The sequence below is a fragment of the Hibiscus syriacus genome, unplaced genomic scaffold (genome assembly GCF_006381635.1).
Source record: "Hibiscus syriacus cultivar Baekdansim isolate YM2019G1 unplaced genomic scaffold, ASM638163v2 tig00112249_pilon, whole genome shotgun sequence".
In the NCBI taxonomy this organism is placed as follows: domain Eukaryota; kingdom Viridiplantae; phylum Streptophyta; class Magnoliopsida; order Malvales; family Malvaceae; genus Hibiscus; species Hibiscus syriacus.
In genome coordinates, this window is record NW_024063281.1 from 1,000,111 (window position 1) to 1,019,184 (window position 19,074).

Sequence of the window (19,074 nt, forward strand, 5' to 3'; positions counted from 1 at the left end):
GAATGTCAAACATGAACACTTAAGAAAAATAAAAAGTTAAAATTTTCATTTTTTGACCTTTTTGGTCCGATTCGTATGATTTTTGAATCGTCGATAAAGAACACACCGTTTAAAAACGGAGAAGAAACCAATTCAAAATGACTCCACCGGAGATAAAAGTTGCTGCCATTATTGTGCATCAGAAAACATACTGGAAATTGTCTGCGAAGGGAAGAGATAACAACGCTTTATATTTGTAGCTTCTACTGTGACTGGATCATATGACACAGCCGCCGTCAGGGAATGGTGTACATGTAAGATAACTTCAATCAGTTCTTCCTCGGGACCCCGAGCCTAAGCCCGGAAATCCTCCTCCATAAGTGGAAGTCCATCGCGCAACTTCACCGTTGGTTCCCATCCGAGCAGCTCCTTTGCTTTGGTTATGTCGGGCTTCCTTTGTCGGGGATCATCGGGAGTGTTTTCCACCATCGATATCTTCACCTCTGGGTTGATAAGCTGCAAAACCAAATCACCAACACAACTCGATTAATCGTTTTCCTGAATGCGTCTATTGAAATGAAAGATGTATAGAAAACAGACCTCCTTCACAGCTTCTGCGAGTTCGACCATGGTGAATTCACCTAAAATGCAGAAAAAGAAAAATCGAAGTTGACATCGGAAATAAGAGTTCCGATAAGATCGGGAAATCGAGAGTAAAGGGACTTGCATAAAATCACCTGGATTCCCAATATTGATTGGTCCGGTGTTCTCTCCTTCCATAAGTCGGATTAGGCCATCAACCTTGATTGATTAAAACGGAAAACATGAGAAGCGGCATTGATATGTAAAACAGTTCGATTTTTAACAAAAAAACCAACGGCGTACCATGTCGGAGACATAACAGAAACTCCTTGTCTGTGTTCCGGGTAATTGAACAGTCAAAGGCTCATTGCTGCAAAATTTAACAGTCTAAGAACAAAGTGTGTGCAAGCATGGGGCAGCAAACAGTTAAGAAAACAGAATCGTCTTAAGCATCTCTGTAAAATCTTAGTTAGTACCGGATCGCTTGAGCTATGAAATTGCTAACAACACGACCGTCATCGATGTTCATGCGCGGTCCGTAAGTATTAAAGATACGAGCAATTCGAATCTCTGTCATCATAAGAAAAAAGAGTAAGACTCTCCATGAGGGAAAATGAAACACAGGAATAACGAGCTGCGAGCAAATGCTGGCATCGTTTACCTATGCCATGCTGCCTATGGTAATCAAACATCAGAGTTTCCGCTACTCGTTTTCCCTCGTCGTAGCAGCTCCGAACTCCTGCAGCATGATAAACAAACAGATAAAATTCACAAATAACAAGATCGTTACAATGCTCGTACTATCAGGCTTATACATATCAAGAAAAACCGGAAACGCTTTCTCGATATCTAAGTAGAATCGAAAACATACCGATAGGGTTAACGTTTCCCCAGTAGCTCTCGTTCTGGGGATGCTCCAAGGGATCTCCATAAAACCTCTGAAGTTGAGGTAAGCAGGATCCTGTATGCAGACAGCCATGGCATTAAAATCCAGGAAAATGGGAAAACGGTTCGATATCGATAGGGCAACAGTCTCGAACCTTGCTCCGACACGTTTAGCAAGCCCCAACATGTTCAATGTACCGATCACATTCGTCTTTATCGTCTGTTTTTTAATGTCATGAAAACACAATCTTCAGACACACAGTCCTTAATATCTCATCTAGGAGATAACAGTTACGCCACCGAAGGAACGTACCTTAACCGGATTGTATTTGTAGAAGATCGGTGAAGCCGGGCAAGCGAGATGGTAGATCCGATCAACCTCGACGAGCAACGACTCGGTGACATCTGATTAAAAAAAAATCAATCCTTGTATCATTTAACTACATATTCCAACATTCTCAGCCTATATGTTACTGAAACATATGAAATTAAAGAGCAATACCGTGACGGATAAGCTCGAATCTCGGATGTCCGATCCATTTCTTGAGGTTGTCTTTCGTACCGGTAAAGTAATTATCGACGACGATAACCTCATTCTTTTCATTCTCCATCAACTTATCCACTAGGTGGGAGCCAATGAAACCAGCTCCTCCGGTAACCAGAATTCTCATGTTGGACTGCAAATAACACCATGCTACTCAGACACATATGCACATATCCGACATCGATATGTTCGGTTTTTTTTTCAGTTTCTTTCATGTGTTCGGATAATCATTGTAAATTCTAACCCGAAAATCTCGAAATCGAAATCAATCATACCTGGAAAAACTTGGAAAATCTCAAAGGAGAAGGACTCGGAGGCTTCTTAGAAGCTGAGTTGTCAGTTCCATTTGCAGACATTCTCTTCTTTCTGCAGATCCTTTCTTGAAATCCTACACAGAAAAAAGGAAAAAAAAAACTCAAACGCTCGGTGCCTGTGAAAGAGAAGAGATTGTGGACTAATATATGAAAAAAATATGATCTAAAAATTATTAATTAAATACTTTAAAAATATAAAAAATAAATAAATAAAAATTGAATGGCCAAACTGTATGTACCAACCAGAGAGAGAGGAAGCAAAACAGAGAAACTTAAACAACAATCAATAGCTTCACACTAACAACTCCATTATTTCACACCAAATAAAAAAACAACAAAAATACATGTTTTTTTTTCTCAGATCTAAATCTGTACCAAACAGCCAAAAAAATACCACAAAAAAATTAAAATAAATAAAAAGATCATACCTTGGGAGAAATAAAGCAAAAATAAAATCTGGGTTTAGTTCAGTTTACTGAAATTCACGAGGATTTTCGAAGAATACTAAACGAAAACTGTGTTTGGACAGTAGGATTTATGACCAGCTTCTTATACCGTGTTGTGTTCGTAGAATTACAGCGAAGAAGAAGAAGTCTACGAGGTCAAGCTGGTGATGACGTGGATATTACAAGTTTTTATTAAAACTACAGATTTTCTAACCAATTATGGAATGCCACGTATCCACTTTTTCACCGCTACCGTGTTCGGTTGGGTTTGGGAGATTCTTGTTCGATGCGGTTGGATGTACTATAACCGTAGAATACCACTTGTCTTTGTACATTATATTTTTGGCTAAACTACACTCAAGGTCACTCAACTGTGACTTTAGTAATAAACATGTCCCTTTTCTTCTAAAAGTTACAAACATGTCACTCAATTAAAATATTATTGCAATAGATGACTTTGTTATTAAGATTAAAATCGACATCTAATGTTGTTTGATATAATAATATTTTTAGTCTTCAAATTTTATACATTTTATCAATTTTATCATAATTCGAAATAATTCAATAAATTTAATATTTTATATTTAAAATTTGATCAATTTAATTTGTTTTACGATAGCGAGCCCATTAAAAAAACACATTGTTGGGTAATTATATACGGCCATAAAATAATAATAAATTATTGTTAAATTATTATTAACCGAGAAAATAATAATAAAGTAATACAATATTTCTGAAAAAATAAAGAGCAATTTAGGATGAGAATAAAAATTAAGCGGATAAAGGTTTTAGACATGAAAGATTAAATTTATTAAATCATTTCGAAACATTGAATTCATCAAATGGTCTCAGTAGTTAAAGTGAATGTTATTCTTGACTTTGGTTGACATAATATTTTAAAGGGTAAACTATACATTTAGTACATAAACTATCAGTTTTGATCCATTTAAGTACTTAAACTTTCATTTTTTTTAAAACCATACTTTACTTTCATTTTTCATTTCATTTTAGTATTTTTTTTAGTTAAAAACTTAACGCGTTTAGTACATAAACTATGAGTTTTGATCAGTTTTAGTACCTAAACTTTTAATTTTTAAAACTTAACGCTAAATTTTGAACAGAGTGCTAAAATAAAATAAAAACTAAACTTTAAGAATGATTTTATAAAAATGAAAGTTGAAATATTAAAACAAACTAAAATTAATAATTTAAGTACTAAACATGAATTTACCCTCTTTTAAATGATGAACCGCTTAACAGTTCATAACTACCAGTGATTATTATATAACCCCCCCCCCCCAAAAAAATTTGGAAAAATACTTCTCAAACAATATTAGTTAGAAAAAATGCCTTTCATATTGTTCACGTAAGATTATCTAGTGTCCTATAAAACGTGTTTAATAGACTTCTCGTATTATATGCCATGAGACTCATCAATTTTTTTAAATAAAGTCATTTAATTTTGAATAAAGATAATAATAAATGTATTAATTTCATTTTTCGTAAAACGGGAGGTACAACCTCGTCTTTTACGAAACGCAATATCATTTTATATGGGTAATTTAGAGTGTATTTTTCTAACAAATGAGATATTTCTTCAGAATTTTTTTTTTTTTTGGTTTTTTATATAATAACAACTAATTATAGGGTGTGGGCTTATCTGCCACGTCGGATACGATACAGCAAATGTCTACTTTAATGGGGAAATTGAAGTGCATCCTACCTAACACTGCACCCTTACCTGCCGTGCCTGATTTAGACTCTCATATTTGAACCGGGGTCTTTCTTAGTAATATTTTTTTAGGGTAAATTATAAGTTTAGTACCTTAATTATTACTTTTATTCTGTTTAGTCTTTTAACTATTATTGCTTTTAAAATCATATTCAACGATACATTTTGGTTTTATTTTAATCACTCACCGTTAAGAAATTAATAGAACTGCTATGTGACTTTTAAAAAATTAATGATGATGTGACATTAGTTTATGGTGACACGTCAACATCACCGTTAGTTTTTAATGGTAGGTGACCAAAATGAAACCAAAACATAACGTTGGGTATGATTTTGAAACAAAAAAGTTAGATGAGCAAAACGAAACAAAAAATGATATTTGAGGTTTTAAACATGTAATTTACCCAGAAAACTATGTGAATTTCTTAGGGTAAATTGCATGAACCAAACGACCTCAGTGGTTAAGGGACTCATTATTATCCCTTAAGATTCCGGGTTCGAACATCGCATATGTAAGAATATAAACGTTCATTGTCAATCGGATTTCCCTCGAATAAAATATGAAAGGGAAACTTAATATTAGAAATGATAACGACGGGATTTTAAAATACGGTCAATTCGAAAGAATCTAATTTACTCATCATCGAGAGCAAAAAAGTTATCCTCAACAACCATTGCCTTAAAGAATGCAAATATTTATTAAATAACTTTAAATGAAAATAAAATTAATTCCAAAGCGCTCGATTTGTCTAACGTCCAAGACAACCGGATTCCCCTCGAATAATTATTTAAAAATATAAAATTTGAAATTTAAGGTGAAACGACAATAAAATCTAAAGAATTTAATTTGTCTAACATCTAAAGACAAAATGAAATTTCATTCGATTTATGCTTATCACATATTTTAAAATAAAGAACATGCATGCACGAACCAACTTACCTCAGTAGTTAAAGTAATCGTTGTTGTTCCTAGAGGTTATGAGTTCGGGCAACTACGATTGCAACATGGTGATCAGGCGTCATTGTCAAATGATTGAGAATATTTAGAACAATTATATTTTGTAATCATCTTAACTTAATCAAAAATAAATAAAGAATATACAAAAAAAATTATATAGTTTTGAGATATAATAGTAACGACGACGAATATATTTGTAATTTACAAATATCCTGAAAATTTACTATACTAAAAAAATATGTGATGAGAAGGTTATAATTCATTTATTATGTAATGAAAATCCAAACATACTATGTATAAAATAAAAATAATAACCCTGTATATCTACGTAGCTTCTATACTAACTAAAGGGAATGCGTAAGGGGTCTAGATTAAAGTAACTAATACCTAAACCAAGGTTAATGGACAGTTTTGAAAATTTATACTATAGAAGGGGCTAAAATGAAAATAAAAAATGACCCAAATCAGAAAAGTCAAAATAGTATAAGGACCGAATTCAAATGCTTTGAAATTAAGATGCCCAAACATAATTATAAAAAATCAATCCAGTGACCAAAATGCAATATAAGAGAAGGATGAGAACAACGGAACGTATTTTACCCATTTCTATTTAAAAACACACGAGTCATAAGGTTTATTGGGTCGGGTTGTCGGTTGGTATAAATACTATTTTTTAACAAACATGTTATGTTTTCAGATAAAAAAACAAACCCCAAAGTCCTCTCAATTGTTCTTAAGTGTTCTTCATGTTCATCTTTGAACCCAGATTCCGACAGATACTTCGTCACGTCGGCCGCTATCGATCGGTGTCAAAAATCGCTCACCGGCCACAAAATGAATGATTTTCAACCCTCTTTCTTTTTTTTCACTCTCTTTTCAAAAATCAAAATCAAACATGCGAGAAATGCTCATGCCATAGTAGATCTATACCTGAAGATTCGAAAATAAAAAAATATATACATTTTCAATTCCTCTTTGATTTTTTTCAATCGATAGTGTTACAAGCCTAAGAAGACTATTACAAACACCCTTTCCCTTTCTTTCTTTTGCTTTCTTTCACTCCCGGTTTCTTCTTTTTTTCCCTCCCCTTTCGAATCGCTCTGTTGTATGTTATATCTCTGAATTTCTTAGGCGTTTGGTAATGATCTAATGTAACTATGGTAGAGATAATAATTTCCCTAAACCCATATTAAAAACTCTAAAATTTTCGGGATTTTCCCTTTTATTTTAATGGATTTTACATTGACTTGATTTAGTTTGGTAGATCTCCCTTGTTTTTACCATTTTGTTGAGATGATGACGATGAGGAGGTTCAACCAACCGACCATCCACAGTGACGGCTTCAGAATCGACGCAAACGACAACGATAGTAGTAGGCTTTGGGAGTGAGCGGCGGCGTGTGACAAGTGGCTAGGGTGAAAATCCTCTTTGCATTGGGTTACCATACATGGGCTTAAGATTTTCAAATGTTGGCCTGTTGTATTCTTGAATTGGGCTTAGGTTATCGGGTTTGGTATTGGCTGGAAACTGAAGGGTTCCAGCACAAGGTGTTGACTATAATTATACTTAGTTCTTTTAGGCAGTTGAATGGAGAATAGTACAGATTTAACTATCTTTTATCACAATACTCATTGTATTTTCTTTCAATGATATTGATCTATTTTTCATATTTTCTTATAAAGCTAATGAATTCGTGTGATTAGTAATTGACAAACTTAACCGAGAAATTTAAGAGATTATAACACTTTTATTCAACAAAATACAATTATAATATTACATATTTATCTCATAAATTTTTTTGTTTTCTATAGCTAAGCTCTTTTTCTCTAACTCGCACTTTTAGCCTTCTTTTCCCTCTTTCTCACTCTTACTATAATGGTAAAACTTACTCATATTTATAAATTTTAGTAGTCAATGGATTGTTGGCACATGCCAACATCTTAACTTTCTAACATTACAAATATCTAGATTCTTCTAATGGATAATTCTAGATATAATATTAAATATTACATATATTTAAATTATTTTATAGATATTTCTAGACATTTATTTTTTCTATATTAATCTAGAATGTTCCTAAGATATATCTATTAAATGATAATTATTTGATGGGTAAACTATATGTGTGACCACTAAACTATAGTAAAAAAATCACTTTGATCACCAATGTTTCAATTTGATCAAACAAAACAATCAACTATTTAAATGATTCAATCAAACCACTCTCCGTTAATTTTTAACAGAGATGGTGATGTGTCCGTTAATAAAAATGAAATAATTATACATTTAGTCTTCAATACTTGCACTTTCTATAAATTTAGTCCTACTTCTAGTTTAATTTAAAATAATAAACCCTCCAATATGAAGGTTCCACATGTCAACATATTATAGTGACACGTTTTCAAGTGACATGTGTCACCACGTGATTGGAGAATTATTTTTTAGTTAATTTTAATGTTTTAATTCGATAATTCTAAAAAAGTGTTGCCAAGGGGTTTTGAACAAAGGACCATTGGTGCCCTGAACAAGCCTTAACCACTGGGCTAACTGCTTATATCACTATTGCAAAATAGGTTTGTACCGGAGTTTTTACTTTAAACGTCACTAATTTTATAGATATTACGGCGTTTTGGATGTTAAACGCAATAAAATGGTCATGTTAGCGGCGTTTAGTGTTGATTAACGTTAGATTCATCTAAACATCCTTGATAAAGTTAGATTCATCTAAATCTTCTATCCTGGTGACATTTTTTTAGTTTTGATTCTCGATCTGTGTTGTTCTGATTATCTGGTATTCGGATCTGGTGCTGATTAACGTTTTGAATTGTTTTATTTTAATCAAATATGGTTTTTTGGTATCTTGTTCAAGTGGATCACATTCTCCCTATAATTGTACTGCACAATCAATCTGAATTTAGGGTTTAGTTTCTACTATAGGACAGATGTAGATGCAGCAGCTCTTTGTTATGCTAAAGGAAAGCTAAAATTGAGATTTGATACATAGCCAGGTAACTAAGAGTTTGTAAAGAACAATGTATATAAGAGTTTGTAATACAATTATATATGGAGTAGTTAGCTCAGTGGTTAAGCCTTAGTGGCACCAATGGTCATTGGTTTGAAACCTATTGGTAGCATATTTTTAGAATTTGTTTTCCTTTACCCATGTCATGTGGTGACACGTGTAACCACTTGGTTGGTAGATAAAATTATCAAATTAAAATATTAAAATTAATTGAAAAAATTACTATCCAATCATGTGATGACACGTGTACTTGGAAATGTGTCACAATAGTATGTTGACATGTGGCACCTTCGAAATGGAGGGTTAATTATTTTAAATTAAAATTAGAACTAAATTTATAGAATCCATAAGTATTGAAGATGAAATGTATAATTATGTCAATTTTATTGACAGACACGTCACCATCACTGTTAAAAATTAATGAAGAGTGGCTTAAATGAATCATTTAAATAGTTGAGTGGTCTGTTTGATCAAATTAAAACATCGGTGGTCAAAATGATTTTTAACTATAGTTTAGTGGTCACGAGTGTAGTTTACTCTTACATATTTATCTAGAAGTTGCATTATATATACACACTTACATAATATAAAACTCTTTTAGTTTTACATATATTTAAGACTGTTGGATGAGGTAAAATCGAAGGTCGACGAACATCTTTTCATTTTCTACTGTTAATCTCAACCGTTTATTTTTCTCATCCAATGGTTCTAAATCTGTGTAAAGTTTTGAACCTTTATTCACTCAACTTTCAAAGTTTTGAACTTCTATTATAGATTTTACTTTCAATGTTTGTTAAAATCATAGGACAATTTCTAATGAGCCATTGATATGGTGGGAACTTTATATGTTGATGCAGGTGATTGATGATCAACGGTTGGGATTTTACGGTTTCTGATGATTGATGAGCCATTGAACATTAATAAATTTCATCAGTTTGTTGGGAGTAGTTTTCTTTAGAATGGATTTTAGGATTAATTTTATGATGATTTTTTTTTATTCGCTGATATATCATTTAATAATTTGTCAATAAATTAAATAGTGAAAGTGTAATAATTTTTTTAATTATTATAAAATTGAATGATTAAATATTTTTATAATTAAATCAAATATTTTAACTTGGGTTTTGTGACATCTCAACTTTATTTCTCTTTCTCATTGTATTCTTCACTCTTTCCTCATCTTTCTTCTCCTTCTCTTTATCAAAATTAGGGATTGGCATGGATTGGATTGGGTCGGATTTTTGGTCCACCCGACCCAGTAACAAGGGAGCCTCCACCCGACACCCGACTGACCCGACCAAAACAAGAGTTCACTCGACCTGAATCCGACCCGATATATAACTTAGAAACCCGACCCGAAATAATAAAAAATATATTATTTTTATTCAATAAAAATAGTGACTTAATTGAAAAAATTTATATATAGAGGGTATTATTGTGATTATTCCTAAATATATAATGTAAAATTATATATATATTTCGAGTCGGGTCGGGTATTTTTTACCTTAAACCCGAACCCGACCCGAACATCACACTTAAAAAAACTCGACCCGACTCCAAATTAAAAGAGATATCTCGATTCTACCATCAATGACTGACAAGATAGATCCTTATACCTTCTTTATTGCCCCTCTTTTAACCCCTTGTCTCACTAAACTCTTCCGCCTATCTTTATTTCTTGTTGTGGTGTGTTTTCGGTACACTAATTTCATCGGTCCAACACGTAAATGAATCTTGGTTTAGAATAATGAATTCAAACGAGATTCGTGCACTGGGGTAAATTAGATAACACTCGAGTTTAAATACTAGTAATTCATTTCAAGACTAGGACATCCTGTATTGTTCCACCCCATCATTTTTCTTAAATGTTCGTATCGAACACATATGTTCGATACGAATATAGAACAATTATGAAAAACCACTTTAAGCCAAGCCCCAAGTAAGAGCACCGTTGATGATATGTTGTCCCACCCCAATGAAAAGAAGAAGAGCATCCCACCCACCATGGCAATGCATCGCCGTTGTTGTGATGTGAAATGTCGGATTATTCTTTAGAGGATGGAGCCATGGTTTTATTCTTTTTGTCCATTATGTATAGATATACAAAAGAAAAAGCCTATGGGTTCCCACATATGTATAGATATATAATTTCGCCATATCCATCAGGAATGGAGTCGTGATTAAATTACGAGGGAACAAGTTGTTTAACTGTCGTGATTGAACTATAAGACGACGAGTTATTTAACTTTAAAATAAATAGGATCCTAAAAAGTGATTAAATAAAAAAAATAAGAGATTAAAGGTTTAATTTCATTAATTTTAAAAATATAAAGGTCTTAAAATATAATTAAACCAAACAAATATGGAATTAAGGCTTAATTTTATTAATTTAAAAACTAACCGTCTCCTAAACAAAATCATACCAAAAATTTCGACAAGGACAGAGGCTTAATGCAATGATTTTAATTTTAGTAGTGGCTTACGAGATAATTAGGGCCAATTCGGTATTTATTTTAAAAAGTAACTTTTAATATATTGTAGAAATAAACTTTTAGAAGTGTTAATCAAAAATACAGTTTAAAATTTAATTGTTTAAGAATACTGTTAAAAAGTGAATTTAAAAAGATAAAATGTACATTATAAATTTTATGTTGTAAATTAAAAATATAACATTTAAATTATATTTACACTTATATATATGAATTATATCGATTTAAACTATAATAAATTCAAATATAAAAATATAGTTATAATAAAAATATATTTTATATAACTCACTATTAACATGTTAATATATAAATCACGATTTTCTCTTTTTTTAAATAATTAAAATAAATTATTAAAAAATAGTAAATTATTTTTTAAAGATAATAGTATTAAATTATTAAAAAAATATAAATACATAATTGAATGAAAATCATGCATTAATAAGGATGAAAATATAAATTTGGTACTAAACGCAAAATAAGAGAAAAAATAAAATTCAGTGAGTAAGAGTGTATTTTACCTAAAAACTAAAGATGAAAACGAGAGCCGTTGATAATGAAACAGGCAACCCGAAAACCCGAGAGCAGAGACGACAACCCGAGAAACAAAAACCCGGCGAAACCCAACGCCACGGATATGTCGGATTGCACGCAGAACGAGTTCGACGCCGTACACGTGTCCGTACCCTTCAACTTCTTCGCCAACGCCGTTCCCGCGGAGGTCCGCCGACAATAATAAATACGCGAATACCTAATCCCATTTCAAATCATTGTCTAATTTAGTCTTAATTCCACAAAAGGTACTTATATTATATAGTCTTAATAAATTTAGTCTTCTATTACAATTTACTTATTTTTTACATTTTAATATATATATATATATATATCACAATGGTTATTTGAATCACTTAGGGCTAAACTTCTATTCCTATCCTCCTTTTAAATTAGTTAATAATTTTTTAAATATTTTAATTTTATTTCTAAATATGATATTTTTTAAATTAATCTCCAAATTTTTAAGTATTTCAATTTTATTCTTAAATTGTAATCTTCATTCTAAATCGATCTCTAACTTTATGAATGTTCCTAATTTAAAATGAGAGCCATAATTCAAAGATATATAGTGCAATTAACTCTCATCTCAATTGAATATTTTTTTAGTATTTGAAGAAAATAAAAACACTGAATTGAATTTAAACTATAATGGAAATTTGAAAGTAATTAAACAGCAGTTGATAGACTAAATTCTTAAAAGAAAGAACGTAGGGACTTATTATGTAATTTTACCATAATGAGAAAGAAAACGTTTATAATTTAGAAATTTATACGAATTTCAATTAGTAAAATAATGTATAATATTTTATAATTGAAAGGAATTTCGATTAACGAATTTCAATTAGTAAAATTATAAAATATTATACATTATTAGTAAAATTATTTTATAATTTACACATTATGGTAGACTATTTATACGAATTTATTCGACTTGAATTTCTATTAGGTAGACTAAATTCGTAAAAAACATAATGTTGGGACCTTTTATGAAATTTAACCAAAGGTGTGAAGTTTAGGAATTTCTAGTGATAGGAAGGAAACCTGATCGTGGCCGAAGTCGAACCAAACTTGGAGGATTTCAGGGAAGAGTGTGGCGCCGGTGGAGATCTCCCAGACGGAAACGCCCATTTCAAACAGTGAATACAAAGCCACGATTGCGTTCGCCGCGAAAACGAATCTGCGGTAAGATTTCGCGTTTCCGTTTCAATTATTAAGCTCATTTTTTTTAAAATTTTGCTTATCAAATCTCAAAAGGAACATGAAGTCGAAATCAGATGCTTGGGTTTTTTTTTAATTTGAATTACGAGCTAAAAGAAACGAACTAACCTGAAAGCGTCGAAATCGAACCAGTGAGGGGAATCGGAGCCGCGGGAGTTAGTGACCATGAAGACGGAGGAAGCGAGGGAGAAAGTGAAGGCCGTGACTCGGAAGACGAGAATCAGTGAGTTGAATCGTCTGAGTTTACGGAGCGTGGCGGTGTTGTGGAAGTGAGGGGCGGGGTTCCGGTGGTGCGAGGAAGGTGTGTCGTTGTTGCGGAAAGCATGCGGCGACCGCATAATGATGATGATGAAAAGCTGTGGTTGTTTAGCGATTGGAGGAAAGTTGGGAGAATCATGAGAAGAAAGAGGAAGGAATTTGGAGGAGAGGAAGGGAAGGTGAGTCACGGGGGACAGAGCTGGGAGTCATGGGAAATGGGATGAGGAGGAAATGATAGGGGAACTGTTTGGGAAAGAATGGAAAGTACGACGACGACAACAAATCCTATTTTCATATGCGATTAGGTAAGGGGAGGAGGTGTACTAGGCTGTCCAACGTCATGGTTGAGAGCAACTTTCGTGGAATACATTCAGCAGTTAGAAAATTTAAAATAAAGATACAATATAATGCATGTATAAATAAATATATAAATACATAATTGAACAGTCTTCTTATGCAGTCTTTATATGCGCGTCTGTAATGGGAAGTAATCCCTGCAAATAAATTTTTACATAAAAATATCTGCATATAGAAAGAAACGTAAGACCTGACTAAATTTAAAAAAAGGAAACATGAAGATAATGATACACAGAAGTCAACGATAACAAGCTACGAGAAGGAATAAAATCAAATGGGTTAAAACCTAAACTAAAGCAACACTACTCGTCTACACTAATGGTGAGAAAAGATATAAAAAGAAGGATGAGTATTACACAAAGTATTAGATATTTGAAGTAAAATAGAAATGAATATTTTGATTTAAGTTTGACTCTGTTTAATCTGATTTAGGGATGGGCATGATACTTAAATTTGACCGGTTTCGATTTGATATGACTATATTTGATTGAGTTAAATTTTTAATAAAAAAATTTGTTCGGGTCAAATTTGAGTTAGGGTAAAAATACTTAATCATATTTAAAAGAAATTGTAATTTTAGGTTATATATTTATAAATAATTACAATAATACCCTCATTATTTTCTTTTAATTAAATTCATATTTTTATTTAATAAAAATAATATTTTTAATAAATATATTATTTTAGGTCGAGTCGAATTTGGATTTTATCATAAAAATCGAGTTGGGTTCGAGTTTGTGGAGAATTTATAATTTTCGAGTTGGGACGGGTGAACTGAAAATCTGATCTGACCCGACCCATGTTGATCCCTATTCTAATCTTATATGATTGTTTTTCCTTAAAAATTTGAGTCAAGTTGAGTTTTAAGATTAAAAAAATACTCTATCTAACCCGATCCAGAAATAATAGTCTAATTGATTTCTTATATATTTAGAGCTAATTGTAATAACATATATTGAGAGAGAGAAATCAAAGGTTGATATGAACTTCTTATTTTTTTAAGTGAATATCTTCTAATTTTTTACTGTTAATCTCAGTTTTTATTTTATCTCATCCAATGGTCTTAAAAATGTGTAAAAGTAAAAGAGTTAATCTCATCCATTTTAGGATCGTTTGATGAGGAGAAATCAAATATTGAGGTTAACTCCTTATTATTTTTTCGATTAAATATTTTCTCATTTCTTATTGTTAATCCTAACATTTGATTTCTTTTCATCCAGTCACGTTGGGTGTGAGTTTTTACGTTAAAAGTCAAGTTGAATTTCAGGTTCGGATCGATTTTTTTGAGGTTATGTTCAAGTAGAGTTAAGTTTCAGGTTCAGAGTGAAAAATATTTAATCCGATTCAAAAATAATTTCAATAATATTCCTCTATATATTATTTTTTTTCAATTAAACATCCATTTTTTATTAAATAAAAATAGTTTTTTTTATAAATATATTATTTCAATCTAATTAGTTTGGATTTAAATTTTATCTCAAAAGAACGAGTCGAGTTCAATTTAGATAGATGATATATATATTTTTGGATAAAAAAAGACTACGTATATTTTTTAAATCGAATCAAATTGATTAAGAATCCGTTCTAACCCGATCTATGCCCACCCCTAAATCCGATATACCTCCGTATACCGTATACATGTAAAGGGGTGCACGAGAGGAGCAATGGAAATGTAATAACGTTAAACAAGACTTTCTTCAGTCTCACTGTCCCCACTTTCACAGTTTAAGCTAGTTTTTGCACACCAGGTGCCTGCCTTTTTCAGTTCCCACTCATTGGCTTTTGTGCTGCACGCGCTCTGCTGGTGAAATGGCAACTCTTTCGGCCTTTCACATTAGCTTTCCACGTGTCTTTCTCTGGTTGATCAGAAAATTATTTTGGGGAATTCAAAATATCCATGTCTTACGATCATGTTGTCTGTACACAAGTCTAATTATGCAAAGCCTCTATGATCAAAATAAATAAATATAAATAGCGATTTAAGTAAGATTTTATGTTAAAAAAAACTTTCAACATTATTTAAAATGATTACTTTAGTTTATATTCTTTTTCTAGAATATTTTGACCTTAAATATTTTAATTTAGGGTAAAAGTGATATTTTTTAAAAGTGTTAACCGTTTGTTAATTAAATGTTTTCAATCGTAGAGGGATCTTTTTACCTCAAAATAAAACGTTGGATGCTAAAATGTTCTAAAAAGGAAATTGAGATCAAAACGACTATTTTAATAAATGATAGGGGCTAATTTTGGTATTATGCCTTTTATATTTAAGGGAAAGCTTTTAATATTTCAAGAGAGAGATGAATTTACGAAAATTGATTATTAATAAAAAAAATAAAATATTTAAATACATGATAATTTGATATTTTTATGAGACAACTACCACAATCGCTCCTCTCTCGATCCATTTCTGAAAAAGAGTGTACCAATTAGATAAAATACATGATAATTTGATATTTTTATGAGACAACTACCACAATCGCTCCTCTCTCGGTCCATTTCTGAACAAGAGTGTACCAATTAGATACTTATATTCAACCCTAATATCCGAATTAATTGAAAACTAGAGGAATCAATACATAAATACACATTTAGAACATAAACTATCAGTTTGATCCGTTTTAGCATCTAAACTTTATATTTTTCTCAAAATTGTACCTCAAGTTTAGTTTTTGTTTCATTTTAGTACCCATATTAAAAGTTTAACATTAAATTTTAATAACGGGGGTACTAAAATGAAACAAAAACTAAGCATTAAGCACGATTTTAAAAAAATTGAAAGTTTAGGCACTAAAATAGATCAAAACTAATAGTTTATGTACTAAACGTGTAATTTACACAATTAAATTTTATCAATTTAACAAAATAGTATTATTTTGGTACACCTGTGATTTCATAACATTATTAATTTATCACGAATTGAAAAATATGTTTAATACAAAATAAATGACTAAAGAAGTTCTCGAAAAACATTTTAGTGCCTAAAGAATTTTTCTTTAAATATATGTGCCTAAAGTTTTTTCGTTAAACTTTTAGGTGTCTATTCGTTAAAAAAACCATTAAGTAACACGTGTCATGTCTAGATTTTTTAAAAAAAATATTTTTAAATAATATTATATTTTAAAAAATGGATGTGATACGTTTCATTTAACGTTTTTTTAACGGTAGACACCTAAAAATGTAACTGATAAAACATTAGACACCTATTTTTAACTAAAAATTCTTTAGTCACCAAAAGTTAATTTTAAGTATATTTTAAACACTTATTTTATATTAAGCCTAAAAAATATAATTGCTCCTAGTGAATTGGTATCAATTAAGTTTTGACACCTATTCTAGCATCAATTTAACAAAATAGTATTTTTTGGTATACACCAACACTGTCATATCATAACACTATTAATTTTATCTCAAATTAAAAAAACATATATAATTGTTGGACGAACAAACTTACCTCATTGGTTCAAGAAATCGTTGTTGTTTTTAAAGGGCATGGGTTCGAACACCAACAACTATATCAGAGTGATTGAGCGTTAATTGTCAAATAATTGAGAGTATTTAGAGCATATACTACTTTGTAAACCCGTTAGCTTAATCCGAACCTAACTTTAACCTAGCCGACAAAAGTTTGGGCACAGTAAGTCAACCTTGACATATTTTCAACCTTGAAACAGTTGCATTAAAAACCTATGCATGTAACAAAAATTAGGGGAATCTAACTGGTTCTTCAACACACTTTAATGGCCGCCGGCATTTTAGAGCAATTATTGTGACTTTTGCACCATGTTCAGAACCAGCAATTGTCGGAGCGGAGTGCGAGAATATTGGTGAAAATCATATTTCCCTACCATGGTATTCATGTTTGTTAGTGTGAATAATGTGGCTATGATTATGGTCGTAGTGTTGACTTCTGGGAGTGAAGCGTGGCTTAGCGATTTGGGCCCGTTAAAGGATCATGTTGTGGAACAGTTGATGAGAAACTCACTTCCTAGCCGGAATGTTGCTTCCATGGTTGATCGGAATGACTAGCGGAGTTGGATAATTCTTAACAATCTTCCGCCGGATTCTATTTTGCTCCGTTTGGCAGCTATGATGCCTCCGTCGCCGAGTAATAGGAAGGATTTGTTGGGCTGGAAATGGAGAGCTGATCGCTGTTTCTAGGTTAAATCTACTTATGACATGAGATTAGGAGAACCAATCGATAACCACATAAAGCTTGGGAGGTTATATCGAGTTATCGTGGTTTACAATGGATCAAAATCTTTCTTTGGTTCTTAACTTGTGAGCGTATTCTCACTAATATCGAGCATGTACGACGTCACATGAGCACAATGATTCTTGTGGTGTTTGGGAGGTTAACAGACGAATTAACATAAATAGAGGTGTGTTCGATTTGTTTATATTCACGAACAAGTTTTTTTAGTACTTTATTTATCAACTCGTTTATAAGCTTTTCTTAAATATTGTTGAAGCTAGTGATTAAATTGAATATAAGGTAAACTTTAGAGTTTAAACTATAAAATCTAAAGAACTTAAGAACTAATAGTGTAATTTCATTGTTTTTTGTCTTGCAAGTAGAAAGATAAAAGGAAAGTTTTTGTTATGAAACAATGAACCCTGAAATGGTCACAACATATCTCTATCCAAATGGCCGGAACCGGAACCCGACTGATGCTGCGATATCTGCGGCGACGGCGTGGCATCGGTACGACACATGGGGGCAGCTAGAATGCGAGTAAAGCCACATATCTATACATGGTGCATGGTAAGAATGCGAGCATCCCGGCAACGTCTTCAACTCTTCGTCTTCTTCGAATTGAGTCAAGCACACCGCACACATACCGTCATCGTCGACCAAACCGGAGCCCTTTCGGTACTTGTGGGCTGGGATGAGTTCGGCCGTCGAAGTCTCCAAGCTTGTAATCTCCAACACTTGATGTCCGAAACCATATTGTCGTTGTTGTTGGTCTTGTTGCTCTCGCTGCGATGTTTGGCCTAGGAGGTTATTATGGTATCGACGCCACCAACCCGTGGCGATACAATGGTAGATTGTTACGATCAAGGCTGCCGATCCCATGCCAACTAAAATGACGGATAGTCTGCGGTCGAAACCGTCATCGTTTTCGTCTCCCATGACAGAGTGGGCATGGAAAATGTTGCAGAGTTTTTCATAGGAAGGAATTTTATGTAAGTTTGGGCATTGCATTGCTCGATGATTACAAAGATTAGCATTGTACTATGAAGAAAATTTATCAAGTTTAGAGAAAGCTACGTTAAATATATAATTTTATAATTAAGTTAAGATTCTATTAATTTATTATATCAATTCAGTCAAATTATTAATATATTTATTTTTATTTTTATTTATTGGATAAATTAATGAAATGATCACTCTTGCTTCATGAATGTTTACTTTTGGTCATTTATTTATTTTTAAATAAAGTTTTGGTCACTAGTATGTTAAATACGGTTGGTTTGATAACATGACATTTTAGTAGAAAAATAATTTTTAATTTAAATTTAAATTTTAGATTAAATATTAAGTTGATTATTAAATTTTAGATAAAATACTAATTTGACCACTGGACTTTAAATAAAATGTCAATTTAACTCCTAGATCCGACCAAATTCTCCTGTCACTAACCACCGCTCACCATCGACACCGGTCACTATCGACCGTCATCGGTCACCATTGTCGATGACAGTTGGATCATAAAATATTCAGTTCATTTTTTTTT

The 19,074-nt window shown here is 32.0% G+C and overlaps 1 protein-coding gene and 2 pseudogenes across 1 annotated transcript; all 3 read right to left on the reverse strand.

Moving 5' to 3' along the window:
- Positions 1 to 149: 149 nt before the first annotated feature.
- LOC120176544 lies at positions 150 to 2,838 on the reverse strand (annotated as a pseudogene).
- LOC120176545 lies at positions 2,682 to 13,223 on the reverse strand (annotated as a pseudogene).
- A 4,752-nt stretch (positions 13,224 to 17,975) lies between these two features.
- Positions 17,976 to 18,470, reverse strand: LOC120176584 (RING-H2 finger protein ATL52-like). Its single transcript, XM_039182992.1, has one exon. It carries the CDS (start codon positions 18,468 to 18,470, stop codon positions 17,976 to 17,978), a length of 495 nt encoding a protein of 164 aa, XP_039038923.1.
- Between the last annotated feature and the right edge of the window lie 604 nt (positions 18,471 to 19,074).

Coding starts and splice junctions, on each gene's coding strand:
- LOC120176584 (XM_039182992.1), bottom strand. CDS start 18,470: ATGGGAGACGAAAACGATGACGGTTTCGACCGCAGACTATCCGTCATT.